The sequence below is a fragment of the Miscanthus floridulus genome, chromosome 3 (genome assembly GCF_019320115.1).
Source record: "Miscanthus floridulus cultivar M001 chromosome 3, ASM1932011v1, whole genome shotgun sequence".
Taxonomy (NCBI): domain Eukaryota; kingdom Viridiplantae; phylum Streptophyta; class Magnoliopsida; order Poales; family Poaceae; genus Miscanthus; species Miscanthus floridulus.
Window position 1 is genome coordinate 59,433,585 of NC_089582.1, and position 27,735 is coordinate 59,461,319.

General features: G+C 46.4%; 3 protein-coding genes across 3 annotated transcripts; all 3 read left to right on the plus strand.

The window, feature by feature from the left end:
* The first annotated feature begins 5,839 nt into the window (after nucleotides 1-5,839).
* On the plus strand, nucleotides 5,840-8,161 carry LOC136543788 (uncharacterized). The gene is made up of 3 exons (XM_066536143.1): nucleotides 5,840-5,881; nucleotides 6,049-6,190; nucleotides 7,305-8,161. Exons 1-3 carry the CDS (start codon nucleotides 5,840-5,842, stop codon nucleotides 8,159-8,161), a joined length of 1,041 nt encoding a protein of 346 aa, XP_066392240.1.
* Nucleotides 8,162-10,520: 2,359 nt separating this feature from the next.
* LOC136543789 (uncharacterized) lies at nucleotides 10,521-12,222 on the plus strand. The gene is made up of 2 exons (XM_066536144.1): nucleotides 10,521-10,568; nucleotides 10,654-12,222. Exons 1-2 carry the CDS (start codon nucleotides 10,521-10,523, stop codon nucleotides 12,220-12,222), a joined length of 1,617 nt encoding a protein of 538 aa, XP_066392241.1.
* Nucleotides 12,223-14,677: 2,455 nt separating this feature from the next.
* Nucleotides 14,678-24,793, plus strand: LOC136545826 (CRS2-associated factor 1, chloroplastic-like). Its single transcript, XM_066537802.1, has 5 exons — nucleotides 14,678-15,352; nucleotides 15,511-15,638; nucleotides 21,010-21,235; nucleotides 23,044-23,171; nucleotides 23,247-24,793. Exons 1-5 carry the CDS (start codon nucleotides 14,734-14,736, stop codon nucleotides 24,180-24,182), a joined length of 2,037 nt encoding a protein of 678 aa, XP_066393899.1. The 5' UTR covers nucleotides 14,678-14,733; the 3' UTR covers nucleotides 24,183-24,793.
* Nucleotides 24,794-27,735: the final 2,942 nt, after the last annotated feature.

Below are 27,735 nucleotides of genomic sequence, written 5' to 3' on the forward strand. Positions count from 1 at the left end.
CGACAACAACAACTCTTAAAATAAGAATACATCTATCAAGCTACTAAACTAGCTCTAATGACTAAGACGCTAAGTTACCCATTATTCCAACTAAATAGGTATGAAACGTTTCACGTATTATCTTAGCAACTAAAGGCATCCTTATTCTTATTACCGATTTCATATATATACTAAAACATGGAGTACTTAGCTACCCCATTTCTTAACATATTCTAAGGCTACAAAAATTACACTGAGCACCTAATAATCTAACGAACCTACTATAAAAATTTCATGGCCAAAGCTATTACCAAATTGCCACAAAAATACCTACAATTATTAATCTAAATGACATTAAACACTTTTAAATGATTTAATAGACCCTAGCATCAACACAGACATATATAAACATACCATACTATCAGATAGACAGCATTTTTAGGAACTCAACATAATTTATTTTACAATTTTTGGACACCTACATGATTTTATATAATTTACTAAAGATCAGCTCAAAACTAAATTGAAAAAGTATTTACTAATTCCCTAGAAAAAAAAGAAAACCAAATCCTCCGCGTGGCCCGCAACGCGCGGCCCATGCGGCACAGTGCATGCGTGAGCGAGGCCTGCTGGCGTGGCCCGAGCGGACGCAGCCCACGGGAGGCAGCCCACAACGGGGAAGCCCGCGTGCGGTGCCAACTTCGCAAAAACGCCTCCCGCGCTAAGACCGAATCAACCCGCAGTCCATGTCACTATTCCTAGAGAGAGCAACTATGCAATAAAACCCTCAGAAATACCCTCCTTTACCACGGTGTGGTCCAGCTGAGACCTGCGCTGGCTTCACTAATAGGCTGACCCCTGTCTGCAACCCTCGCACCTACCCTAGCCTAGGTTACAGGAGCGGCAGAGCTCACGGAAGTGGTGACCACGGTGCGCGGCCATGCCAACCACCCTAAGCCACCACAGGGTGAACTAGCTAGCGCTACAGCATCACTGTCTTACCCTAGTTGCAGCTGCGATGGTGGTTAGGCCGGAGGTTCCCTGAACAGGGCCGACCACGTGCGGGTGGTGGGCTACGGCGGCGCTCCGAGATGGCGTGGCCACGTCAGTGGCAATGGCAAGGCGGTAGAGGTGCTAGTGAGGTGCGCATGGTGAAGTGGACGTGGAGGCAGAGCTCGTGGTGAACATGGATTGATGAGGGGTGGTGCGGCGATGACTGTCCATGGCCATGGCCGGTTCCGGCCTTAATGGCACGGTGGAGAGGGAAACTCCAAATTGGAGTTCATCGCGGCTCAATTCAATGCGGGGTGGGTACGGTTGGCACGTGGACGTCTAGGCGCATACACGGGCAAGCGGAATTGAAGGTGAGCGCCTGCGCCCTAGCACACCGTGGCCGCGACGCGACGGTGGAAACAGAGGCGGTTGACGGACAGAGGCGGGCAGGAGAGAAACAAATGATGGGAGGCGGTGAGGTCCTGGGGGTAGCTAGCGAGTACACCTTGGCGTGATGCGGCTGGCGTAACCAATGCGGCCCCCGACTGACACTAGCCGATGGCACATGCATGAGGTCAGCATGGCCCGCGCATCACAATGCCATAAATGGCATGGTGACGGCGGTCCGGCCCCGCGCGCACAGCGCCTAGGCGGACCATTGTTTCTCCCCTGCCTTTGTTTCTCCCCTGCCCGCCTCTGTGCGCGTGACCACCTTTGTTTCCTCCATCGCGTCGTGGCCACGGTGTGCCAGGGCGCAGGCGCTTGCCTTCAATTCCATGTGCTTGAGTATGCGCCTAGACGTCCACGTGCCAACCGTACCCACCCCGCTTTGAATTGAGCCGCGACAAACTTCAATTTGGAGTTTCCCTCTCCGACGTGCCATTAAGGCCGGAACTGACCGTGGCCGAGGGCAGCCACCATCGCACCACCCCTCATCAATCCATCTTCACCACGAGCTCCGCCTCCACCTCCACTTCACCTTGTGCACCTCACTTGCACCTCTACAGCCTTGTCGTTGTCACTGACGTGGCCGTGTCATCTCGGAGCGCCGCCGTAGCCCACCCATCTGCATGTGGCCATCCCTGTTCAGGGAACCTCTGGCCTAACCACCACCACAGCCGCAACTAGGGTAAGATAGTGATGTTGTAGCGCTAGCTAGTTCACCCCGCGGTGGCTTAGGGTGGCCGGCATGGCCGCGCCGCTGTCGCGCGTGGCCGCACGCCGTGGTCTCCACTTATGCGAGCTCCGTCGCTCCTGTAACCTAGGCTAGGGTAGGCTCTAGGTTTGTAGACGAGGGTCGGCCCGTTAGTGGAGCCAGCGTGGGTCTCAGCTGGCTGGTGTGGCCATCCAATGCCATCGCTGCTGCGCTGGCACGCGCGTGGGTGGCTGAGGACCACGCTGTGGTAAAGGAGGGTATTTCTGAGGGTTTTATTGCATAGTTGCTATCTCAAGGAATAGTGTCATGGACTGCGGGTTGATTTGGTCTTAGCGCGGGAGGCGTTTTTGTGAAGTTGGCAGCGCACGTGGGCTTCCCCGTTGTGGGCCGCCTCGCGTGAGCCGCGTCCGCTCGGGCCGCGCCAGTAGGACGCGCTCACACGTGCGTTGTGCCACGTGGGCCACGCATTGCGGGCCGCGCGAAGGATTGGGTTTTCTTTTTTTCCAGGGACATGCTTTTCCAATTTAGTTTTGAGCTAATATTTAGTAAATTATATAAAATCATGTACGTGTCCAAAAATTATGAAATAAATTCTGCTGAGTTCCTAAAATATTGTCTATCTGATAGTATGGTTAGTTTATACATGTCTATGTTGATGCTAAGGTCTATTAAATCATTTGAAAGTGTTTAATGTCATTTAGATTAATAATTGTAGGAATTTTTGTGGCAATTTGGTAATAGCTTTGGCCATGAAATTTTTACAGTAGGTTCATTAGATTATTAAGTGCTCACTGTAATTTTTGTTTCCTTAGAACATGTTAAGAAATGGGGTAGTTAAGTACTTCTTGTTTTAGTATATATATTAAATCGGTAATAAGAATAAGGATGCCTTTAGTTGCTAAGATAATACGTGAAACGTTTCATACCTGTTTAGTTGGAATAATGGGTAACTTAGCATCTTAGTCATTAGAGCTAGCTTAGTAGCTTGATAGATGTATTCTTATTTTAAGAGTTGTTGTTGCCGTATTACTAAGTGTTGCATCATTATTTCATACATATAGATAACGAGTTGGTAGAGTTTGTGACCACGGGCAAGCCGAAGTACGAGGAGATAATCGAGGAGTACGAGGAGGAGATCCTCCTCCATGAGGGAGCCCCCGGAGCCATCAGTTGCTGACCTTGCTGACACCACGCCTGCCCCAAGGCAAGCCCCGGTGCATAACCCTTATTTTAAATGATCACTGGATATATATATGTGATGTGCATTTACGTTACAGCCATTTTATGGAAACCACATGCATAGATATACCTACCTATGAGTCCTACTAGCATAGGTCGAGTAGCTGCTATGCTTATGATTTCTGGTAGCGTGAGTAACCTACTGTTACTCACAATAGGTGATTATTATTATCACTCTTATGATAAAATAGTGAAAGAAAAATGAAGACCGGGTAGGGATATGGTACGGGTATTGATGGGTGTAAGGGGTTGTGTCCCACGGCCAACGGGGCATAGCTTGGTTACACTATTTTTCCTGTCCGTGTCGGTTAAGGACCGACCGTTGCATTGGATTCTAGTCAGGTCACAGACTTATTATCCTGAGCACATACTTATTTATGGGAACAGGGAAGGCTCATTGCTCTCATGTTGTGGGTTCCGGCTCTTTCTGGACCGACTGATTGGAGGCGGAGATGGTGGATGTCTAAGCACCATACTAAGTCTGGGACTCAGGTGTGAGGGCTTGGAGTCCAAGTTTGGACGGGGACCTAGACCCCTTGATAGGAGAATGGTAGGTTGGTCCTGTTTGTGCCTAGGGTACAAGCGGGGCGTGTGTTTCGGGGTACCTAGCTGGGCATATTGATTCGCGAATCGCGGGGTAATCCGGTGCGACTTGTCTACAATCTAGCACCGTAGTAAGAACTGGAAGATGATAGATGGTGAAATGAATCTGTTTGCTCAACTCTTGATTGAAAGTAGAATAAGTGCTTACCTAAAATGGTTAGATAATGAACTAATCAGTACTGCTAATAAGAAACATATATAAGGATTCACTACTAGTACTGCTTTTCGCAAAAAGGAAACCCAGCAAACCATAAAGTTTATCATATCCTTTGGAGTCGGGAAATTATTCCTACTATTCGAGTAAGTCTTGCGAGTATATTGTGTACTCGGGGTTTATTTACCCTTGTTGCAGGTGCAGCTTGAGGAGTAGCTGTTGTGTGAAGGATTCTTCTGGTGGGCACAGACGAATCCTTGTATATTACCGATAGACTTTTATTTTAATTCTACTGTTTAAATTTTGCACTCTGAACTTGTACTGTAATAATGTATTTCTAAGAACTCTGGTTGTCTGAAATGGACTAAGTATTGTAAACTCGTTCTCATTATTGGATCCTGGAGGAAAAACGTGGATTATTCGAGTTCTCTCTTGGGGTGTGCTCGACGGAACTGCTCGAAGTATCTCGCTTTCGGAGTGCTTAGTGTCTGGTAGAAGACGAACGCCTCTGAAGGTGTGTTATTTCGGGCGGTTCTGCCCACAGTTCGCTACAGGATCAAGTGCACACCCCTATCTGAAGCGCCAACTGTCGACTAAAGATGCTCGGCAATCCACTGGAGGGGCTACCCGCAATGGTAGATTGATTGGTAGAGGCGCGCGTGATCAGGAACCGGATGGTAATAGAGACACAAGACACAAGATTTATACAGGTTTAGGCCGTCAGTGTGACGTAAAACACTACGTCTTGTGTTCTGTTATTTTGTATTGATTGTGTGTCAGATTCGGTGTTGACTAGGGGACCCCTGTCCCTCTTTATATATTCTGGAGGGGTAGAGTTATAAGGAAAATATCATATTTGGTATTATAATATTTTCTTGTAGCCTTATGGTGCACGCCGACCAATGCCGTGCGCTGCACGTCTTGATCTTATGGGCTGAGCCGCCTCTGGTACCGGGGGTCATAAACACCCCCCCCCCCCCCCCACCCCACACACACACACACACAGGCTCTTGTCTAACACTTTTGACAGCCAGGTAGTCCAAGCTATCACCACTGTGCGCCCGGTCCCTAACAATCAGCAAGATATTCTCCGATGGAAGCACTCCAAGAATGGTCTATGCACCACAAAAAATATTTACTGGCATTTGTCATCCCAGAACTCGATCCACCTCCCCCAACAAGGTTCAAGGAGCATTCTTCCCCAAGCAAATCAAATTCTGCAGCGAGCGTGGAAAAGCAGGGATCCTCCACCTCTCATCAAAAACCTTCACATGGAGGCTCATAAGAAGAGCTATCGCCACAGCAGGCCGAGCAGCCAGGTACTCTACTCACATAGATAAACATTGCTCCTCCTTAGGTGCTGTCGAAAATGATGCTCATCTCTTCTTCCACTGCAACCTTCCCCGAGTGGTCTGGTTCTCTTTTACCCCATCTATGAGGACTGATAATCTTTCTCAAGAAAGTGATGGAGTCCAATTAATACTACAAAGCTTCATCACCAACTCTATGTCTGACTCCCTTTTCCAAAAAAATACTAATCACAATGTGGTATATTTGGAAGGCTAGAAATGATAATCGCTTCCAATGAAAAACATGGACTCCTATGCAGGTACACAACGCAGTTGCTGCGCACATCAACACACATATGCAAACACAGGTACTAGGCACAACTGTTGAAGCTAGCCAAGCCAATGAGATGCCACAGCTACCGGATCATGCACACCATACTCAGCAAGATCTACCAACTGCACCGTCAGGTATGAGACTTTCACTGCCACAGGTGCAAATGACGAACAGGTACACCGTCACCACACCGGCCCTACTCCACGGCACCAGATGCTATGTGGATGCATCCACTGCGCCGGACCAACCAACTCAGACACCCAGGCAGGATGGTCTTTGAGTCTTCATTCTTAACATGCAGGTGCAACCAACACAGGCGCTCTACATCAAGGCAAAACTAGCTGGCTGCACATCAGTGCTCATGGCTGAGGCGGCAAGCCTTGCCTTTACCTCCACTGTCACCGACAGTCTGAATCTCAATAACGTCAACTATTTGTCGGACTGTGAACAGTTGGTTCACTTTCTTAATGAGGCTGATCATTCCAATCCACCTAACTGGAGAATCAAACATTTCACACAAATGTTCTCCAACAACACAAGAAGCAGGGAATCCAACATCTTCAAGATCAACAGGCGATTAAACACCACAACAGATGCACTGGCAAGCCAGGCTGCCGAAGACTCAACCACCCTAAACACAAATTTAGAGTCCTCCTTCTCTTATGAGCATCATGTACACCAGTGCACTCTTCTACAAGCTCTACAATACGTAGACTTGAATGATGTAACCATCCTTGCTGCTAATAATAAATATGTTTGTTGTAAAAAAAACCCCCAAACAATATATATTCTTAGTTGAGCTAAATACATACAAGCAATGAAACAAAAAAGCGTGCACTCAACTCAACTCAAGTGGAGATTATCGCACTCCTAAGCTCAGCTCAAAGTAAATAGATACACATGCAACAGAACAAGATGATAACTCCATCGTTAGAGAACTCTGGTGTGAGCACTTGGATGCTCACTAGAGCTATCCTGTGGTTACGTTTTCAGAGCAGAAAGTTGGTAGTGGTTAGTTTTGTGTGTGTGTGTGGGGTGTGGGGGGTGTGGGGGGGGGGGGGGGGGGGGGGGGGGGGGGGGGGGCGCAATAAATAGGTGGTGTGCTCACGCATTTAATCTCTCTTGGACCCGTTGGCTAATATTTGCACATATTAGAGTTCAACTTAAGCCTTCATTCATGTTTGTTTAGTTGAGATTGCAATTTGGTGAGATGGAGAGTATCTATTGTATTTGCATTAAAAGTTTATATCCAGTGGCATTGGTTCATCGTTTTAGTTGCAGATTTCTTATTGTTCTTGGTGGTTATCATCACCTAGATGGCTTGAAGGTAACAGCACCATTCGGCACCACTTTAGTAAGGGCAGTCCTAATGAAACATTGATGGTGGTTTCTATCCATATTAAATGAAATGTCACGTAAGTAAAATGTTGACATGGTATCCTAATTAACGAGGAGAGAGAAGAAAATGTGTAGAAATAGTTTCCTAGAGAAACGGCGACTTCTCTTCACCCAACGCACGAAAAAACGATGAAAACGCCACTGGGCACCTGTTTCTAGCGGCGCCACGCTCGCCCGCCGGCCGTGCCCGTCCCGCTCGGCTGCGCCGGCCGTGCCCGCCCCGCCCGCCATCGCGCGCCGCCGCGGGGCTCGTCTGCGCCGCCGTCCTCGCGCGGCGCCGCTCGCGCGCTGGCTCGCGCGGCCGCGGGAGATCGCTTGCGTTGGAGGTCTGCTGCTCGCGCGCCTCCCCGCTGGCACGCGCTGTCGGGGGAGCTCGCCCGCGCCGCTGCTCTCGAGCCGCCGCGCTCTGCGCTCGTGTGGCCCTCCAGGGCGAGGTGGAGGCCGGCCGAGGCAACTCCGCTCTCGCCGTCCGCGCAGATCGCAGTCGCCGCCGTCCAGACCGCTTGCGTCCGCCCAGGCCACGCTCTCCGCGCCGCACTCCTGCCGAGGTTGGGCTCCACGATGACGGCGGGCGGGAGCAGGCCGCGCCGCCGCAAGCAGGACGCGCAAGCCGCGCCGCGCCGCCGCGAGCAGGACGCGCAGGCCCGCCTCCGTCTGCCTCCGTCGCGCAGGCCGCGCCGCGCCACCGTGCAGACCGTGACGCCCCGCCGTCGAGCAGGATGCGCAGGCCAGGCCGCACCGCCGTGCAGAAGACCTCTCGCGTGCTGCAGTGCGCTCGCTCGCGCGCCGCGTGCGCTAGCCCGCCTGCCGCCGCGCGTGGTCGCCAGAGGCGCCGTCGCTGCATGTGCTCGCTCTGCTGGCCGCGCGCGCTCGCGCTCGCGCTGCTGGTCCTGCGCTCGCCGGCCGCCGCCACCGCTGGCCGCGCGCTCGCGTGCTGCAGTGCGCTCTCTCGCATGTCGCTAGCCCACCTGCGTGCGTTCTGCAGACCCTGTGCATCTGTGCGGTTGGGAGAGTAGAGAACACGAAGACTCTAAGGTAGTTTTTATTGATGATTTTTTGCTGACGTGTTTTTTTTAACATCGTGTGTGGTTTCCCGTTGGGACCGTTCTAATTGTGGAAGCTTAGATCGAGAATATTTATAATGGGCACTTGTGCTGTGCTCGTCCCTGTGGGAGTTCGTGAAGAGGAACTCTATTGGAACCGAAGCTTGTTGAATGTCAAGTTAATCGACCGACTCATACACGAGCCCCACGTTGAGGCTAAGCTTGAGGCTTGTTTAACTTGTGAAGGAGCATCAATCATTGGACTCATCTTAACGAGGAGTAGGTTGTCGACAAGCAATTAAACATTAGGACAAATATCACCTTATGTCAATTTGTCTCCCTTGTTTTGCATCACTACACTTGCGCCTTTTACTTTGGGAATAATTGCTCGTGTGCCATTAAAAAAGATCGCAATGCCCTGTGAGCCTCTGGAAAAGTTCAGCGGTCTTCAGCGTCATTGCTCCAACTTTTTTGTGCCCTCCATGCATGCCACTGCCGTCAGTTTAGGCTCTAACAGTGTTAACTATCTAGAAGACCGCTGAACTTTTCTAGGGACTCACGGGGCATTACGATCTTTTTTAATGGCACACGAGGAATTCTCCCTTTACTTTGTGCAATCCAAGCTTATGTAGTTGTGTAGCTCTCTAGCTTGTTTGCTTGCCTTGTGTAGCTCGATTAGTTGTGTAGCTTAATTGAGATAGATTGCTTGTTCTAGTGTGTAACTGTTATTTGCTTTCTCTAGAATTGGGTAGAAGCAGTGGCGAAGCCACGTTCAAGCATCGGGGTCTAGCGACACCGACGATTTTGTCCTAGCCTCTTATACCGAGCAATTTTTGACCGGCTAAGACCCCAGTAAAAATCACGTAAGACCCCAGTGGCCTTAGCCCAGCAGTCCGCAGCCCAGCCCAGCAAAGCAACAGCACTACAGCAGTCCACAGTCATCTGCTCAGGCTCAGCCCATCCGATCAATCAATCTATACATACGCAGGCCACATAGGTGAATTGGAGAAGGCCAAACGTTGCCTTGCCTCCGATCCAGCGTCTGCTAACAGCCTGCTAGAAGCCGGGGGCAGGTCACGCACCCTTTCAGCTTCGCAAATCCTCCTGCAGGCGTCGCCCCTTCCCAGCGGCCTGCGCTCAGCCGCCGCTCATCAGTAGCTCAGTTCATTCTCGATCTCATGTTCTCCTGTGCTGTCCTATACTCCTATCTACTCTCAAGCATCTAGACAAGGTACCCCAAACAACAAATACCTATTTATGCAGTTTGCAATTAACGATCAAGTCTGAATTTTGAGGTCTTAGGGTTTTTATTTTTTCCAGGTATACAATCCGAAATTCCGAACTCAGATTCTCAGAAAGCATTGTGTAACTTGCGTCCCAGCAAAGAAGTCAAGACCATTCTCTTTCATTCCAGCAAGATGCCAGGTATCTATCTAGTATTTATAATGTACACATACCTGCTGTTTGCTTTAGTTTTTTATTATGTGACTAATTTAGTAACTTGATAGGCAATCAGAGGACTTTGGAAGGATTTCTTAAAAGAAAATTACCTCCAGCCGGTGATAATGAGAATAATCATGGAGACACTTCAAGAATAAGAAGAGATGGAGATGGCACTGCATCAAACATTAATTGTACTATTCAGCGCACTTCACGGATCTCACGAGAGGAGGTAAATTTTGATGAGCTTCCATATGATCCCGCAGATAGAAGGAGAATATCAGATTACATAGGCGACAAATTGCAAAATGACATAAGGCGAAAATATTTTACCAGAGGTCCCAGTAAGCCACCACCTAGTTTTATGTTTCCAACGACAATGATAGCGGGTTTTCCACGACGGTGTCAACATGAATGGTTCACTAAATATGGTTGGCTAGAGTACAGTGAAAAGATGTATAGGTGTTTTTGTTTATATTGTTACTTGTTCAGAGATTGCAACAAGGGCCAAGGTGGAAATGATGCATTTGTAATAGATGGTTGGGATGGCTGGAACAAATCTGATAGGCTTCGAGATCATGTAGGCAGCAAATGTAATAGTTTTCATAACACGGCTGTGAAGAGATGCGACAATTTGTTGAAGCCCGGCCAATCGATTGGTGATGCTTTAAACAAGCAGAGTGATATCACTAAAGAGCAGCATCTACTTCGATTGAAGACATCTATTAAAGCCGTCCGATATTTATTGCATCAAGGTTTAGCTTTTCGTGGCCATGATGAATCAGTGGATTCCACCAATAAGGGGAATTTTCGAGAGTTAGTACAACTTTTGGCCGATGAAAATGACAAAGTAAAGAAAGTTGTTGGAAGTAATGCTCCTAAAAATAATAAGATGATTGCTCCAGAAATTCAAAGGGATATTGCGAATTGTTTTGCTGAGGTAAGAAAAGGCTGTCATGTTATTTTTGTTTTACAAACTATGTCATCTCTCATAGTCTATAATGATTTTTACTTGTTTTTTGCAGATTATCGTGAAATCTATTATTGAAGAAATTGATGGTGATGTGTTTTGCCTTTTAGTGGATGAGTCAGCTGATGTGTCTGGGAAGGAACAGATGGCAGTTGTCTTACGGTACGTTGATAAGCTTGGGGTAATAAAGGAGAGACTTATTGCTGTTGTTCATGTGCAAGAAACATCGGCTTCATGTCTGAAATCTAACATTGACAATTTGTTTGCTAAGTATGGCTTGAGCATAAAGCAAATCAGAGGACAAGGTTACGATGGAGCAAGCAACATGAGAGGTGAATTCAATGGACTACGGGCTTTAATCGAGAGAGAGAATAGCTCAGCATATTATATCCACCGCTTTGCTCATCAGCTACAATTAGTAATTGTCGCAGTGGCTAAAAAGAATGATGATGCTAGTGACTTTTTTGACATGATATCTCTATTGCTTAGTGTGGCAGGAGCTTCTTGTAAACGTAAAGATATCATTCGAGAAAGTCAACAGGAGAGAGTTAGAAAAGCCATAGGCACTGGACAACTAACTAGTGGAACTGGATTAAATCAAGAACAATCCCTTCAAAAAGCTGGAGACACACGTTGGGGTTCTCATTATAGAACCCTTAAGAGCCTAAGCAATCTATTCCCTGAAGTTATTGAAGTTCTCCAATATGTGGAAAAAGAAGGTCCAAATGATGCAAAGAGACGCCAAGCCCGTGGTCTCCTAGACTATCTCAAGGATTTTGACTTTGTGTTTCACTTGCACTTAATGTTGCTTATTTTAGGCCATGCAAATTCTCTGTCACTGTCCTTGCAGAGGAAAGATAAAGACATCCTAGAGGCCATGTTAGAGGTGAAGTTAACCAAGCAGAAATTTCAGCAAATTAGCGATGATGGTTGGGATTGTTTGCTGCAGATTGTATACTCCTTTTGTGAAGAGCATGGCATTCCTAAGTTGGATATGGATGAGGAATATATTGATCGCCATAGGCCAAGAAAAAAGACCAATCGCACTAACTATCAACATTATAGATATGATTGTTTGAACCCAATTATTGACTTGCAGCTTATAGAGTTTAGTGATCGTTTCAATGAGGTAAACTCTCAGTTACTTACTCATATCGCTGCTTTTAATCCCAAGAATTCTTTTGAGGCATTCAAATCTGAGAGTCTAATGGAGTTGGCTAAGTCATATCCTGATGATTTCAACTCAACACAACTTAAGGATCTTGATCGAGAGCTTAATATTTACATTGACAATATGCGAGCTGATGAAAGATTTGCCGACTTGAACACTATTTCTGAGCTTGCTAGGTTGATGGTGGGTACAAAAAAACATTTGGCTTTTCCTTTGGTTTATCGGCTTCTCAAGCTAGTACTAGTTCTTCCTATCGCCACTGCATCGGTGGAGAGGTGCTTTTCAGCAATGAAAATTGTGAAGACAATACTGAGAAATCGTATTGGAGATGGATTTATGAATGATTGTATCATATGCTTCGTGGAACCAGAATTTCTATATGCAATTCCAATCGAAGATGTGATAGTTCGCTTTCATAAGATGGAGGATCGTAGTCGTAGAGGGAAACTGTAAGAGGTAACTACTCTTGTGAAACCTTATTTTGTCACAATATGTATTGTTATTTTAATAATTTGATGTTATGCATGGTATTATATTATCGGATCCTATAAATTAGCACTTAATACTTTGAGTACCGACCCCAGCGGCCATTTATCCTGGCTTTGCCCCTGGGTAGAAGCTTGCTTGTTTGGCTTGCTAATTGCTAGCTCTGCTATTAAAATTGCGTAGAGGTGCTCTTATTATACTAGACTTAATGCTTACTAAGCCCACCTAATTATCTAACAAGTTTCTGTAGTGCTATACCTTATAAAATTTTTAATAGGTTGTTCAATCAACTGAGGTACATACATGTGTTATATACTCATATTTCAAATTCCTACATATAAATAATGATTTTGTTTCTAATAAAACAATCAATAAAGCAAATAGATATTTGTTATCTTTAAAATCAAATACGTATTTGAATTATTCATTTTTTTGTATTTGTGTATCCAATAGATAATTCTTTTAATTTGAACTTAAGAAATATACTCTCTCTATTTTAAATTATAAGAAGTTTACTATATATATATTTAAATATATATTATATTTATATATTTGGAAAAGACAAAATATCTATACCACTGTTTATTCTAAATTATTGATTTTTTTAGATACATAGTTTTGCTATGCATCTAGATATACAATATATATAGATACGTAATAGAAGTTAATAAAAGTTACTCCCTTCGTTCTTAAAAAAAAGTTACTCACTTCGTCCTTAAATTATAAGTCATTTTAACTTTTTTGAGAGTCAAGACATGTCAAGTTTAACTAAATTTATATAATAAACAATAATATTTATGATACTAAATAAGTATCATTAGATTTTTCATTAACTATATTTTTATAGCATAATATATTTGATCACAAATCTTTGTGATTTTTAAATAATTTTAGTCAAATTTGAGAAGTTTTTTTTTTCTAAAAAAGGGTTAGAATGACTTATAATTTGAAATGGTAAATGATATATAAATTAGAATGGAGGAAGTAATTTATAATTTGTATAATGGAGCAGCAGTAAATAGTCCATCCCGTCGAGCTGCCAACCACCTTAGGGCATGTACAACCCACAAACGGGATCCGTCTCTAAGCGCCTCGAATCTATCATACACACAGGTATAAAGATATGCCATACAACCCATAAACGAGAGTCCGTTTCTAATCTGTTTAATGCTTTGCACGTACTTATGATCAACTATAAATATTTTTTTGTACATCATTGTGTGGCTATTTGATAGAAAATGTATCAATGATAAATAAGAGCAACATAATTACAATATTTTTACAACTATCAATATAATAATTATGTTATATATATAGTTGCGACGCCTTTTGTCTAATTTTCTTTAACTGGGCAGAAATTTAACCGGGAAGCATTCATGTAACTAGTAGATAAGATTCAGATAACTAGTAGATAACAGGAAGATATATATCTGAAAAATATGAAGACACCTTCCAATTCCAAACCAAAGAACAGGGCTGCTTTCGAGAGTCTAAAATTCAGAACTGAAAACATGATAACTGAAAAAAGGAAAACATTGCCGACGGTTAAGAAGACTTGATCTGAGCCCTTGAGAGTCTATTCACTAGCAGCATTCGTGCTTCATGTCTACATTGCAACATTCAGTCATCAAAACAATTCTCTCACAATAAATATGAATGGTAAAGAAAGCCAAGGCAAATAGCACATCAACAGATACCATATGCAACCACTTTAAATCTGATTGTAGTCTGAACATCCAGCTTCTTATACAACTCTCTACTTTGTAATTTGAGCAGGTAGCTCTTCCGATTTCAGAACTGATAGCACCCTGCTGAACAAGGTATCCAAGTAGCACTGCACATAATCTCGCTGAACAACCAAATAGAAATAATTAATAATAATGCAGATATGATGCAATTTGCATCTTCGCCGTACTGCATCTAAGCATTCTAATACAATAATTAAACAACAAGGTGCATAAGCCATACGCCCCATACCTGCACCTCCCCAGTGAAGTCGATCGCGTGCATGTCATGTTGCTCCCACCGCACCCAACGCACCCTTCCCCCGCCGCCAGCGTGCCCGGGCTCTTCCGCTCCAAGACCGACGCTGCCCCAATGCCATACCTGGGCTCTTCCGCCCCAAAAGCTGGTGAAGAGAAGGGTAGATTTGGCGCGTAGAATCCTTCTTGCACGCGCCCTCAACTTCCTCTGCGGACGCGCCCGCACTGGATCCGTGGGCTCGTCGACTCGAGGAGCCCCTCCCGTACAACGCGTCTCCAGCGGTTGAGCGTCTTGGAGCACGCGCCCTCGCCGTCGACTCTGAGGCGACGAGGAGAGCGTCGACTCGTGAGACCGGGGTTGTTTTCGCAAAATTCACGCGCCGGAGACGGCACCAGAAGACGCGTTGTACGTGCCCTTATCCCTGCGTCGAAACGGAAGCTGATAGAGCTCAAGCTGATAACCTCTGTCTGCCGTCCCCTTGCACTCCAAACATCCATGGCGACTGCCCCCTTGCCCTCTCGCTCCCTCCTGGCCCCAGCTCAGCAATCCCATCCACGGCTTCCGGCCTCCCTCCGCATCTGCCTCTCCCACCACAAGCAACCTCCCACCGGCCCCAAGCGCCACCGACGCGCCGTCATTTCGCATCCGGCCTTCTCTGCAGCCGCGCGGGGTCGTGCCAAGAAGATTCCCATCGCGGACACCGATGAGCCCGCCGCCGGAGTCCGCGTCACCGATCGTGGCCTCTCTTACCGCCTCGATGGCGCGCCATTCGAGTTTCAGTATAGCTACACTGAGGCCCCACGCGCACGGCCCGTAGCGCTCCGTGAGGCACCGTTCCTGCCGTTCGGGCCCGAGGCCACGCCACGCCCGTGGACGGGAAGGAAGCCACTGCCAAAGAGCCGCAAGGAGCTTCCGGAGTTTGACTCGTTCGTGCTGCCACCACCGGGCAAGAAGGGGGTGAAGCCCGTGCAGTCACCGGGGCCGTTCCTCTCCGGTATGGAGCCGAGGTGCCAATCGGTGTCCAGGGAGGACATACTCGGAGAGCCCCTCACCAAGGAAGAGGTCTCCGAACTCGTGAAAGGGAGCCTCAAGTCCAAACGGCAACTCAATATGGGTGGGTTCCCTCTCTTGCTGTGGATTCAACTGTGTCGCCGGATTAAAATGTGGATTGTTGGTACATGTTGGCTTGCAGCGGGCTGTTGATGAATCATTAATTGGTGACACTTGGAGTTCTGCCTGCTGTAATTTATAGTCTCCTTTTGATTTCTGCAGGTAGGGATGGTTTGACACATAATATGTTGGAGAACATTCATTCACATTGGAAGAGGAAAAGAGTTTGCAAGATAAAGTGCAAAGGTGTCTGCACAGTGGATATGGATAATATCTGCCAGCAACTAGAGGTAGTTAGCTCCTTTCTCCTTCCTTTTGGTTCAGTGGTTTGTGTTAGTCCAGCTGCAGGAATAATGATTATCAATACAACAACAGCAACAAAGCGTAAGTCCCAAATAAGTTAGGGTAGGCTAGAGTTGAAACCCAGCAGAAACAAAGGTTCAGGCACGTGAATAGCTGTCTTCCAAGCACTCTTATCTAAGGCTAAGTCTTTGGGTATATTTCATCCTTTCAAGTCTCCTTTTATTGCCTCTACCCAAGTCAACTTCGGTTTTTCTCTGTCTCTCTTCACGTTACTATCCTAGCTTAGGATTCCACTACGCACCGGTGCCTCTGGAGGTCTCCGTTAGACATATCCAAACCATCTTAACCGGTGTTGGATAAGCTTTTCTTCAATTGGTGCTACCCCTAATCTATCATGTATATCATCGTTCCGAACTCGATCTCTTCTTATATGACTGCAAATCCAACGCAACATACGTATTTCCGCGACACTTATCTGTTGAACATGTCGTCTTTTCGTAGGTCAACATTCTGCACCATACAACATAGCAGGTCTAATCGCCGTCCTATGAAACTTGCATTTTAGCTTCTGTGGTACCCTTTTGTCACATAGGACACCCGATGCTTGCCGCCACTTCATCCACCCTGCTTTGATTCTATGGCTAACATCTTCATCAATATCCCCGTCTCTCTGTAGCATTGATCATAAATATCGAAATATATCCTTCCTAGGCACTACTTGACCTTCCAAACTAATATCTTCCTCCTCCCGAGTAGTAGTGCCGAAGTCACATCTCATATACTCTGTTTTAGTTCTACTGAGTCTAAAACATTTGGACTCCAAAGTCTCCTGCTATAACTCCAGTTTCTGATTCACTCCTGTCTGGCTTTCATCAACTAGCACTACATCATCCGCGAAAAGCATACACCAAGAGATGTCCCCTTGTATGCCTCTTGTGACCTCATCCATCACTAAGGTAAACAAATAAGGGCTCAAAGCGGACCCTTGATGTAGTCCTATCCTAATCGGGAAGTCATTCGTGTCTGCATCACTTGTTCGAACTCTAGTCACAACATTGTTGTACATGTCCTTAATGAGCCCGACGTACTTCGTTGGGACTTTATGTTTGTCCAAAGTCCACCACATAATATTTATTGGTATTTTATCATAAGCCTTCTCCAAGTCAATAAAAACCATATGTAGGTCCTTCTTCTCCTTATACCGCTCCATAACTTGTCTTATTAAGAAAATGGTTTCCATGGTTGACCTTCTGGGCATGAAACCAAATTAGTTCATAGAGACCCACGTTATTGCTCTCAAGCGATGCTCGATAACTCTCTCTCATAGCTTCATAGTATGGCTCATCAACTTAATTCCTCGATAATTAGTACAACTTTGAATATCCCCTTTATTCTTGTAGATCGGTATCAATATACTTCTCCTCCACTCATCAGGCATCTTATTCGATCGAAAAATATGGTTGAACAGCTTGGTTAGCCATACTATAGCTATGTCCCCGAGGCATCTCCACACCTCGATTGGGATACCATCCGGTCCCATCGCCTTACCTCCTTTCATCCTTTTCAACACATCTCTGACCTCATATTCTTGGATTCTCCGCACAAAGCGCCTATTGATGTCATCAAAAGAGTCATCCAACTGAAAAGTTGTGTCCATATTCTCACCATTGAACAATTTATCAAAATACTCTTGCCATTGATGTCGGATCTCATTCTCCTTCACCAAGAGATGCTCAATTTCATCCTTAATGCACTTAACTTGGTTGAAGTCCCTTGTCTTTCTCTCACAAACACTAGCCATCCTATAAATGTCATTCTCTCATTTCTTCGTACTCAAATGTTGGTAAAGATCCTCGAACGCTCTACCCTTTGCCACACTTATAGCTCGCTTTGCAGTCTTCTTTGCCACCTTGTACTTCTCTATGTTGTCCACACTCCTGTCATGGTACAAGCGTCTGTAGCATTCTTTCTTCTCCTTAATAGCCATTTGGACTTCCTCGTTCCACTACCAAGTATCTTTAGCCTCGCCTCCACTTCCTTTGGTTACTCCACACACCTCTGAGGCCACCTTTCGAATGTTGGTTGCCATTTTCTCCCACATGTTGTTTATGTCATCTTTTTTCTTTCAAGAGCTCTCTTTGATAACCCTTTCCCTGAATACCTTTGACGTCTCCCCTTTCAGTTTCCACCACTTTGTTCTTTCAATCTTAGCTTGTTTATCCCTACGGGCACGCACCTGATAACGAAAGTCTGCCACCAAAAGCTTATGTTGAGAAACAACACACTCCCCTAGTATCACCTTGCAACCTAAGCATGCTCGTTTGTCCTTTCTTCTTGCGAGGACAAAGTCAATCTGACTAAAGTGTTGTCCGCTACTGAAGGTCACTAGATGAGATTCTCTCTTTCTAAAGAAAGTGTTGGCTATCATCAGATCAAAAGCTACCGCGAAGTCCAGAACTTCCTCCCCCTCCTGATTCCTACTACCATACCCAAAATCACCATGAACTGCCTTGAAACCTGCGCTTGTAGTACCTACATGCCCATTAAGATCTCCTCCTATAAAAAGCTTCTCACTAATAGGTACAGCTCTAATCAGGCCATCTAAGTCTTCCCAGAACTCTCTTAGCACTCTCATCGAGACCTACTTGGGGGGCATACGCACTAATTACGTTCAAGACCATATCACCAACGACAAGCTTGACTAAGATAATCCTATCTCCTTGCCTTCTCACTCCCACCACACCATTCTTGAGGCTCTTATCAATCAAAACTCCTACTCCATTTCTATTCGCGACTGTCCCTGTGTACCAAAGCTTGAAACTTGTATTGTCCACCTTCTTCGCCTTCTGACCCTTCCATTTAGTCTCTTGAACGCATAATATATTTACACGCCTCCTAGTCATGGTATCAACTAATTCTCATAACTTACCTGTAAGCGACCCTACATTCCAACTACCTAAACGGATCCTAGTTGATTCGACTAGCTTCCTTATCCTTCGCACTTGTCGATTCAGATGTGAAGACCCTTGCTCATTTTTCACTACACGCGGGCGCCGATGTAGCGCGCCACTAAGGAAGCGACAACCCGATCCTTGTTCACTTGACACAATGCCCAGATCACGACACGGCGCGTCACCAAGGGGGTGCCGACCCGGCCCTTGTCCATTTAACACCATACCCGGGTTCCAATATGGTGCGTCGCTAAGAGGGTTATGCCCCAACGATTTTCTTTCGGGTTTCATCTCCATTAGAATGGCTAGATTTAACGTTGGCTCGCCACGCCTATCACAACCCTCCTCCTTTACCAGAGCTTGGGACCTGCTACGTTGAGACAACATAGGCGGAGTTGAATAATGATTATCAATACACAAATCAAATGTAATCCGATCAGATGGTTACATAGGAAGCTTATCTTGCTGTTTACTTGGTCTTGGTCAACAGTGGTGATCCTAGTTAGCTAGTTGCTACATGCTAGGCATTTTGGTTACAAGCTGCTAGGCCAATGCTGAAGAGCAGGGATGTGAATAGGGCTCTTGTACAGGTGCTAACGATCCACATTTAAGCACACAGTAAAAAGTGGAGGTCTATGGCGATTCAGCAGAGTAGTGCATTTATGGCCATGCGTTGACAAAATTTCATGATTTAGTAGGGACAGGGGCGTAGGTTAGTCAAGACCAATAGCCCCCACCCCTTTTCTCTGAATTTCCAAAGTTCTTTGATGTTTTAGTACCTAAATCAGCCTTAAGTTTTGTTTTACTTGCTTTTATTACTGGCGAGTCACCGGCGAGGACTCAAGGTGATAGAGCTAGTAATCTGCTTGATCTTTATTGATGAACTGGGAATGATTACAATGGCTAAACCTAGAGATAGCAGCAGCGATAGAGCAGGTTCACCCTCCCTGGGAGGCCTTGAACGTGATGACTCTATTTGCTTAACTCCTCTAATCAGCCGGCCCTTTGTTATATCTCCCAATGGCCGGCTGAGCACTAACAAACTCACTAACAAACTGGCTCTCCAGATCCTAACTTACAGGAAAAGATAACTGTGGCCTAAAATTAGCCACTAGAGGCTGGCGCCTTCTTCTTCTTCCTGCTGTATTGCTTCCCAATGAAAGCGTCTACAACACAAGGAATAGTAGTAACTTCCTAGGAGCTGTGTTTGAGGGGATTAACACAAATATTGCATAAGTGGTGTGTGAGGGGATTAACGCAAATATTGCGTAAGTGGTAGTGAGGCATCCAGATCAGAATTTTGCATGACAATCAAGCACATATGAGCCCAAGAAATTGATGATGCTGAAATATATGGTGCACTTAAAGCTGAAGGGTCAACAACTAAATGATATTGCACTTACTTCAAAACATCTGACTTACCCCATAAACATGATTACTTTGGAGTTATGAAAGTAGAACAAGTAGTTTTCCATGATTAACAAGGTTACCAGCACATCCAACTCTCCAAAGTTAACTATACTAGCATATTGGCATTGCTCTTTACAAGAAGCTTAACACATGCCATACCTTTTCTCTGGAAGATATAGGATTTGGAGTTGATGGATACAGCCAATACAGAAATTATGTGGTGCCATCCGAATCCTTTTTCATGATGCCATTCGCATCTTTGGCCACCAAAATTGATCACACAATTGAACATGATCTTGTTATGACCGGCGTCCATTATACCAGGTGCAAGCCCATTAGTGGCTAGGACATCGGCAGTCAGGGGAGGCATAATAGCCCAATTTTATTATTTATTTGGTATTTTCTTAGAGAGAATTTTTATTCCTTAATTATAGGATCTTGAGGAGAGGATAAATACTTTGTAAACATTGGTTATTGGAATTAAGCAAGAAGCAACATATTTGTTGCCGGCTTCCCTCAGGGAGCCCTAGCCGGTGCCTCTTTCTCCTCCTCGCGCCGTGACCACGGCGCCAACCTGTCGCCCTCGTCTTCCCAGAGCCCGACCACCGATCTCCCATCCCTACTACCTCCATAGCAAGCCCGGTAGGATCCGCAATCCTATCAGATCTACTTCTTAGATTGTATTTTTTTAATCATCTAAGATTATTATTAGTTGAGCTGCATCAATAATGATATCAGTACACAAATAAAATGTAATCCAATCAAGGTGTGAAAACAAGTAAATAAGATACAAGTAAATTCCCGGAGTGGCATGCAAAACTCATACACCTACCTAATATTCTCTCATTCTTGAGACTTTGATAGGCTCGTGTTTGCACTCACCTGGACGCCTAGTCGCCTTTAAAACACTGCTACTTATAGATATAGTAACTACTGAACTTATTTCTGTGGTTGCATGTTTTCTCTCTTTTGACAACTTTGTCATATACTTCAACAGGAAAAAGTTGGAGGAAAAGTAATACACCGCCAAGGGGGTGTCATATTTCTCTTTCGTGGTAGAAACTACAATTACAGGACCCGCCCGTGTTTTCCGCTTATGCTCTGGAAACCCGTTGCACCTGTGTACCCGCACCTTGTCACGAAGGTCCCAGGTGGCTTAACTCCAGATGAGGCCACAGAAATGCGCATGAGAGGACGTCAGTTACCACCAATTTGCAAACTTGGTAAGGCTAGTTTCCTTTTTTCGGAGTATCGGTTCCTTTGAACTGTTCTGAATTTTGGATATACAGCATATTTCATGTGCTCCCTTGTTTCAGGGAAATCACTGCCTAAATTTTGGCTTATACTGATGCTTAACTCATTGACAAGTATTTTTGCTAAATTTAAAACATGTTTTTGTTCAGATGCACCATTTCTTAAAAGCCTAAAAGTACTATATGATCATACACAATGTGTGCTGATCAAAAAATGGACTATACAGATATGTGAAGTTTTTTTTTTCTAAACACGCAGGAGATCTTGTGTTGAGAGAAAGAAAGACCAAAATAGTCAAGTACAATGACCTTACACGACCAAAACAATGACCTTACATGACTGAAGCATGCCTTTGAGGCTTTGACAACACCTTACACAACCTAAGCAATGATCAGACAACATGTTACCTGACCAAAATAAAGACCGAACACCACCTTACATGACTCTTCGACCAACACAATGCCTAGATGGAAACCAATGACTCCAACTGACCACAATATGAGATAGATCCCATTGGAAGTGGCCTGGCAACCAGGATCCTTGATTGCCAACCGAGGTGGACAGATAGATGCTTCAAGGATCTTCAGATCCCATCCATCTGCCACGGCAACCTTGACTAGGAAATTCATTCCCTGACTATCTATCATTGATGGCTTCAAGGTGAGACCACAAATCCTTCGCACCAAGGAGGTCACAAGTGATGGGATTTCTTCAAACTGAACAACAATTCGTTGCACCTATGCCAACAATACCGAAGGACAGGGGCAATTGGTGATGGTGACTGAATCCTGCGAGAGAGTATCCCTTCATTCCATCTCCCTGGAGCGCGGATGGCAATTTCCAGTTCTCGCAATCAAGCAGATGCCTCATAGATGGATGGAGATGAAGGCACACCATCTGACAGAACTGTAGATGGAGAGGAATCAAGCGATGACACCTACTACAGGTCTACAGCCTGACTGATTGGGGTGCTCTGGGAGGAGCACCTGCTGACACGATTTGCCATTCAACTTAGCACGTGTATGGCTGAGGCTGCATGTAACTGCAAGCTATGTGACCTTATGCTTAAACAGAAGTAGCTAGATGCATTCTTGCAGTTTGCAGCAAAGTGCTCACTACTCAACCAAAAGAAGCACTGGCCAATCAGATCAGCATGCACTGAGCTTGTGATTCAACTCTTAAGGGTCCAGTGGCGGTGGAGAGATTTGGCATTGGTTTTGTGATGGCCGAGAGGCATGTTGTGGCAGGGATTGGCGAGGATAGCTGTTGAAATTTACGTGAATTGCCCATCTTTTCCTATCAGCTTAAGTTTTTGGGTTGAGTTGGTTGGTGCATACAATTCAATATGATAATTGAGCGAGATGTCTTGAGTTCAAATCTTGGCGTGCTGCAATTAAATAAAAATAATTGCAGCTGACTCCTCTTTCCATATTTGAAGCCTAAGGGGGCCTGCACGTGAGGGGGAGTGTTGACGTATAAGTGAATTGTGCACACATGGGGATCTGGCAAGATTTTTTGGGGACCTGGGTGCCTGGCACTGGCCTATTTGCCAACTAGGTGGCCCCGAATGGCTCCCTGTCATGTTGAGAGAGAGCGGAGAACATTTGATAGCTGTCCTGTACTCTTGGTTCCTCCTGGTTGTCTGAAGTTCTTTCATGCTGTGCATATTATATTTATATCCAACAGCAACATAGCACATTTGTATGCAGTGTATCGTTCAGTAATTGTACTTTTACCTACTCTTTGTACACTCATTAACTTATCCAATTTTATATAGGGAAAAATGGTGTTTATGCCAACCTTGTGAAGCAAGTCAGAGAAGCATTTGAAGCATGTGATCTTGTCCGTGTTGATTGCTCAGGTCTTAACAAAAGTGATTGCAGAAAAATTGGAGCTAAACTAAAGGTTCGATAAATCTTGAAGAATGTTATTTAGTCATGGATTATTTTGTTCAGAAGTTGATGAACTCTACCTTCACAGGATCTAGTGCCCTGTATCTTACTGTCTTTTGAGTTTGAGCATATACTGATGTGGAGAGGAAGTGATTGGAAATCATCTCTTCCTCCATTAGAAGAAAATAGTTTTGAAGTGACAAAGGTGCAAGAAAGTTTTAGTGGCAAAGAATCTAATGAAGAGGTTACACATTCAGGAAATGTTCTTACCCAGATTGAGTTGGTCAGTGTTGCAACATCTCACAAGAACTGCAACTTGGGTGAAGGTCAAGAAAAATTTAAAGATTCCATTGCCAGTGATACGGTACTGAATTCTGCAAAGGAAGTTCCTGCATTGTTCCATTCTACAGGTATATCTAGAACTGAACCCTCAGCAGACACTCCATTGGAATATTCACCATTAAAGCCAGTATGTGATATTATGGATCCATCCCTGAAGTGCCAAAGTATCCCGACAAACAATACTGAAAATAGAGGCCTGACAGAGAAGTCAGAACATTCTCCGGATGGTTATAATTTGGAGACGAAGAGGAAAAGAAACGATGGTATAAAAGGTACAGTTCTAAATAGTGGTTCTAAAGTTCCATCCTATATAGAGGGACTGTTATGTCTTTTGGAACAGGCCATTGACAGTGGCAGGGCACTTGTTCTGAGTGAAGATGAGCTTGTTGATTCAGATCTGGTCTATGAAAAGTCTGTTGCTTTTACAAAATCAATTCCACGAAGCCTGGTTTTCGAGCATACTCAAAGGAAGTCCAGTGCCAGGAGAAATGGGCCAGACAATCATGCAAGTGTTAAAAAACATCTTGTAGAAAATAAACTGTCCAGCAGTCATGTTGAAAAGAAATGTATCGCTAATGGAGGATCTGCAATGCAGACAAATGACCATGCACAAGAGTTTCTATCTGATGTTGTTCCTCAAGGTACCTTAAGAGTAGATGAACTAGCAAAGTTACTAGCTTAGAGGTGATTGTTTTTTATCATCAGCCATAAAGACCGGTACATCAACATCCTTTGATTCATGTGCAGAATTTGCATGTACTCTGAATTTGGTTAAAACAGGTCTCAGGTCTGCTGCGTCGTGGTGAGGCCTTTTTAACCTTGAAATGCTGCACTATAATCCTGTGCGATGTACAAACCACCTTCAGAATATGTATTCAGTCTGATTTGTCAGTTGTTACCATGATTGGCCACTGATTATAGAATAACTATCACATAATGCTCCTAAAGATGTCTTGAACGAAATGGCAAGCCTTGAGCTGTTGCAAAGAGGCATTGAAAAAGTTACTCTGGCTGAGATAAACAAACAGAGCTACAATGACTGAGACAAGACAAAGATGTTGAAGTTTTGACTCATTGCCACCTTTCAACTTTACAACAATACAACTCAGTTGACTTGTGATAAACAGATGTGGGACTTCTTAGAAACAGATTTCGTGATTGTTGGGCATGTAGACGTACTTCTCAATGGTCTCTTGAAGGACTTGTGAAGATGTCAAACAAAGCGACTTTCTGTTGTGACATGCAGTGCTGCGTAGAGAGTAGGAATGGAAGGTGGCTGGTCGGGGCTCGAACGTCCGGCGACGAATTGGCGGCGCCGTGATCGGCGCCTTGAAGAACAGAGAGAATACGTGGGGCAAGGATTAACAAATGTTTTTGGCCTTATAGGCAAATCCCAACAACTTCCTGAATTGACTGACTCAACTTAACCGATAAGACTCATCTAACAAACTAGCTAGCTACTCCTCCAGACTTTGTGGACGCCGAACTGTGGTGACCGCGCGTGCATGGCCCTGCTAGTGCATGTCACGCCCGGCTTCCTAGCCACTGGCACGGCTCCTGCACTGGTACTTCTGACCGAGCATAATATCTCTCCCCTCCTTGGGAAACAGCTTGTCCTCGAGCTGGAACGAAGGGTGAGCAGCATGAAACGCTTCGACGGGTTCCCATGTTGCTTCAGACGCTGGCATGCCAGCCCACTGCACCAGGACATGCCAGGCACCACGGCGCAGGCTGGCACGAAGGACACGCTCCGGCTGCTGCAGTGATTGCCCGTGCTGGAGTGGAGGCAGCGCCGGTGTGGTTGCTGGAGGGGAACCGATGAACGGCTTGAGCACGCCCACATGGAATACATCATGAATGCGGGCATTCTCGGGAAGCTGCAGACGATAGGCCACCGAGCCCATGCGCTCGATGACTTGATACGACCCTGCGTACTTGGGGCCGAGCTTCTTGCCGGAACCGGGCACCAGGGACTGGGTAGGTCGGTGAAGCAAGAGGAGCCAAACCCAGTCCCCGACGCTGAACTCCAGAGGACGGTGGTGAGCATCATACTGCTTGCGCGCGTACTGCTGCGCCTGGAGCAGCCGAGCGCGAACCTCGGTGAGGAACTCGTCGCGGCGAGCGAGCATGGCATCGACTGTGGCGTTGTCGGCGCTGCCCAGCTCATAGGGCAGTATCGATGGGGGCGGCCGGCCGTAGACGACCTGGAACGGAGTCGTGCGGAGGGCGGAGTGAAACGAAGAGTTGTAGCAGTACTCCGCCCATGGTAACCAGTCGAGCCAGTTGCGTGGTCGGTCACCAGTGATGCAGCGTAGGTACATCGTGATGATCTTGTTCATCGCTTCCGACTGGCCGTCAGTTTGCGATGAAAGGCCGTACTCATGCGGAGCTGAACACCAGCCAGCCAGAAGAGGTCGCGCCATATGTGGCTGATGAACACGGGGTCGCGGTCGCTGACGATCGATTCCGGGAACCCGTGCAGGCGGACAATGTCGTTGAAGAACGCGCGTGTGACAGAGGCCACCGTGTACGGATGCCCCAGCGGAATGAAGTGAGCATACTTCGAGAACCTGTCAACCACCGTGAGCAAGATACTTTTGCCATGTACCTTCGGAAGCGCCTCGACGAAATCCATCGATATGTCAGCCCACACCCTGGATGGCACTGGCAGGGGTTGGAGGAGGCCGGCTGGGTGCAGGGCCTCAGTCTTGTTGCGCTGGCATGTGGAGCAGGCGCGCACGTAGTCGTGGACGAGGCACCGGTCGTGCTCGATGGAGAAGTCGGCGCGGAGACGCTGGAGTGTCTTTCTGCATGCCTTCGTGGCCAACGGTGTGCGCGAGCTGCAGGATCTCAGGGAGCAGCATGGACGAGCTGGGCACGAACACCCACCCATCATGAATAATGAGCCCGTCTTGGACGCGCCAGGCCTCGCCCCGGTCACCAACAGCGATGGCGTCCCGCAGCGCAGCCAGCTCCTGGGCGGCTGCGAGCTCCTGTCGTAGGTCGGAGAAGAGGCGGAACGAGGGCCCGAAGATCACCGTGAGCGCTGCGTCTGAGCCGTCGAGGCCCAGGACGTCCCCGTCCCTACGCGAGAGTGCGTCGGCGACCGTGTTCAACCGGCCTAGGTGGTACTCAACCCTGAAATCAAAGCCAAATAATTTGCTAATCCACTGGTGCTGCGGGATCGTCGAGAGGCGCTGATCGAGCATATATTTGAGCGCATAATGATCCGTGCGCATGATGAAGGAACGCCCCCAAAGGTATGGGCGCCAGTGGCGAACGGCTTGCACCAAGCCAATGAGCTCACGCTCATATGCGGCGACCTTCATGTGCCGCGCCGCAAATGGCCTGATGAAGAATGCCATGGGTCCCTCGCCCTGGTGTAAGACAGCGCCAAACCTAGAGCTAGATGCATCACAATCCATGAAGAATTCCTTTTCAAAATTGGGAAGGTGCAGGACCGGTGCTGCTGATAGGGCGGCTTTGAGGGCTATGAACGCTGCTGTAGCTGCCTCTGTCCACTCGAAGGCATCCTTCTTGAGCAATTGGGTCAGCGGTGCTGCAATAGACCCAAAGTCCCTGATGAAACGCCGGTAGTATCCGACGAGTCCTAGGAATCCGCGCAGCCCCCTGGCAGAATGCGGCTGCGGCCAGGAAGCCACGGCGTCCACCTTGGCGCTGTCCATGGCCACACCGGCAGCTGATATCACGTGTCCCAGGTATTGGACCGAAGACGCCACGAAGGCGCACTTTGAACGCTTGATGCGCAGGTGGTGGGCGCGTAGGACGTCGAGGACTGCTCGGAGATGCTGTAGGTGTTCCGTCCACGACGTGCTGTAGATCAAAATATCATCAAAGAAGACAAGCACGCACCGACGCAGGAACGGCTGCAAGACGAAGTTCATTAGAGCTTGGAATGTTGCCGGTGCATTGGACAGCCCGAACGGCATGACCAAAAATTCGAAGTGGCCATGATGAGTGCGAAACGTCGTCTTGGCCACGTCGTCGGGGTGGACACGGACTTGGTGATAGCCGGAACGAAGATCCAGCTTAGAGAAGAACCGTGCCCCATGGAGTTCATTCAGGAGCTCCTCCACGATAGGAATAGGAAATTTATCTTTCACCGTGGCAGTGTTCGGCGCACGGTAGTCCACACAAAAACGCCAAGTCTCATCTTGCTTCTTGACGAGCAACACTGGTGCAGAGAAAGGTGATGTACTGGGGCGGATAATGCC

Coding starts and splice junctions, on each gene's coding strand:
- LOC136545826 (XM_066537802.1), top strand. CDS start 14,734: ATGGCGACTGCCCCCTTGCCCTCTCGCTCCCTCCTGGCCCCAGCTCAG. Junction 21,236..23,043: donor ACCACCAATTTGCAAACTTG/GTAAGGCTAGTT, acceptor AATTTTATATAG/GGAAAAATGGTGTTTATGCC. Junction 23,172..23,246: donor AAATTGGAGCTAAACTAAAG/GTTCGATAAATC, acceptor CTACCTTCACAG/GATCTAGTGCCCTGTATCTT.
- LOC136543789 (XM_066536144.1), top strand. CDS start 10,521: ATGATTGCTCCAGAAATTCAAAGGGATATTGCGAATTGTTTTGCTGAG. Junction 10,569..10,653: donor TTGCGAATTGTTTTGCTGAG/GTAAGAAAAGGC, acceptor TGTTTTTTGCAG/ATTATCGTGAAATCTATTAT.
- LOC136543788 (XM_066536143.1), top strand. CDS start 5,840: ATGCACACCATACTCAGCAAGATCTACCAACTGCACCGTCAG. Junction 5,882..6,048: donor TCTACCAACTGCACCGTCAG/GTATGAGACTTT, acceptor CTTAACATGCAG/GTGCAACCAACACAGGCGCT. Junction 6,191..7,304: donor CGTCAACTATTTGTCGGACT/GTGAACAGTTGG, acceptor ACCTGTTTCTAG/CGGCGCCACGCTCGCCCGCC.